General features: G+C 45.5%; 1 protein-coding gene across 1 annotated transcript in view; it reads right to left on the bottom strand.

Moving 5' to 3' along the window:
- Positions 1 to 129: 129 nt before the first annotated feature.
- LOC109534737 (mitoguardin) overlaps positions 130 to 1,590 on the bottom strand; it is a gene marked incomplete in the record, with an annotated part of 47,810 nt that continues 46,349 nt past the window's right edge. The window contains 1 exon segment of the mRNA XM_048662676.1: positions 130 to 1,590. Within this exon segment, the coding sequence (XP_048518633.1) occupies positions 775 to 1,590 (816 nt within the window).

Genomic DNA, 1,590 nt, shown 5'->3' with positions numbered 1-1,590 from the left:
AAGTTAGTTGCTTTTATTCACTAAAGAGGGCGCTTGTCTCCTTCTTTCGGCTATTAGTTCACTATATTCAGGACAGAGGGTGCACCAATGGGAGGAGTATTAGAGGCACTTCAAATACAAACAAAATTATATAAATTAATTAATATATTTATTGTTTTGCTCAAGAGAAAAAGTAGGAACAAACAATGGGACTGAAACGTCATGACGAAATATAGTGCACTTTTTGCCAAAACTAGCTTATTGCCTCAACGTTTGAACGTCTTAAGGTCGTAAAAATTTAAGAAAATCATCCGTCAACCTACTTCAACAAGAAGCGGTATGAACATAGTCACACTTTCAATACAAATTGCCTTAAAATACATTCAATTGCACAACTAAAACGATTCATCGCTTTGCTACATACGAAAATAACATACTTAATCTGGTGAATTTCACAGAATTCTTACGTACCGATAAATTAAATTATTAAAATATAATAAAGAGCTGATTTTTTGCCTTTGACATCGCATCACACTTACATGGATTGCGGAGTGATAAAACCTCAATTTGTCCGTTGTGATCTGAGTTTCCAATGATTCTCATGAAATAAATCATAATGGAGTTACGAGCGGAAAATAAGAGTTTTATTGGCTTGACAACCTGATGAATCCCAGTAAAATTACTGGATAAGACGACGTCTAGTTGGTACAGAATGTTTCATCTAGAAGAAAATGCCAGCACTAAATGCGCTTCGGTACTAGTCCGGGAATGTGGAGCCGTTTGCACAAGCAGTCTCTAAGTCGGCACGCAAAGTCTCTGACAAATATTCCTAACGCGAATGCGGAGATTAGTGAGCACATCAGCTGCCAGATCTTCAACCGTAACAAATCGACACTTTTGAAAGCTGAAAATGTCCGCCAAAAACCCCATGAACTGTTCCTTGAAGTACACGCAAGTGTCCCTGAGCGACTCGTCCGAGCCGAGAAAACCCCAGGCGAGTAGCGGCGAGAGTTGCTCGGAGAGGGGGTAAAAATGCGCCATGAATCCGTTGGGGAAGCGCAGTCTTCTCCTCTTGGCCTTCAGCACTGACCACACTGCAGTTGTGAGGGCCGTCTCCTTAAAGCCCTTGGAGAGCCATCGGTTCTGGATGACGGCCATCACCGACGAGGGCGGACTCTCCAGGTCCTCAAACGCATCCATTAGAATGTAGTCCAAGACCACGTCGTAGAAAGTGAGCGCTTTCACTCCTCGAGTGCTGAGCTCCTCCTCCATGTCGCGCCACTGCTTCGGATCTTGGATGTACTGCAAGATCTCCTCGTAGCCGATCAGAAAGTCTTTCGGATCTTTGTCCGCATGGAGCATCAGGTCGGCCAAGATCTGGCGTCCGGCGTCAGCAAACCAGATATAGTGGACAGGATCGCGAAGCAACAGCTGGAACGCCAATCGCAAGCAGTGCAGCTTGGCCAGATACTCGCCATCGCAGCCGCACTTCACCACTTCCGTTCTCAAAGTGCGGCATGGAATTCCCCCGTTTTCCAGCTGCCTCAGCGCCGCTTGGTAGAGCGGATGCGCCTCCAAGTCCGGGAAATAGTCGGAGAACTCTTCGAACTC

This window comes from Dendroctonus ponderosae, unplaced genomic scaffold (assembly GCF_020466585.1).
Source record: "Dendroctonus ponderosae isolate FM_Combo_2020 unplaced genomic scaffold, Dpon_F_20191213v2 Dpon_F_20191213_11, whole genome shotgun sequence".
Classification (NCBI taxonomy): domain Eukaryota; kingdom Metazoa; phylum Arthropoda; class Insecta; order Coleoptera; family Curculionidae; genus Dendroctonus; species Dendroctonus ponderosae.
This window is presented reverse-complemented; position numbering and strand designations above follow the sequence as displayed.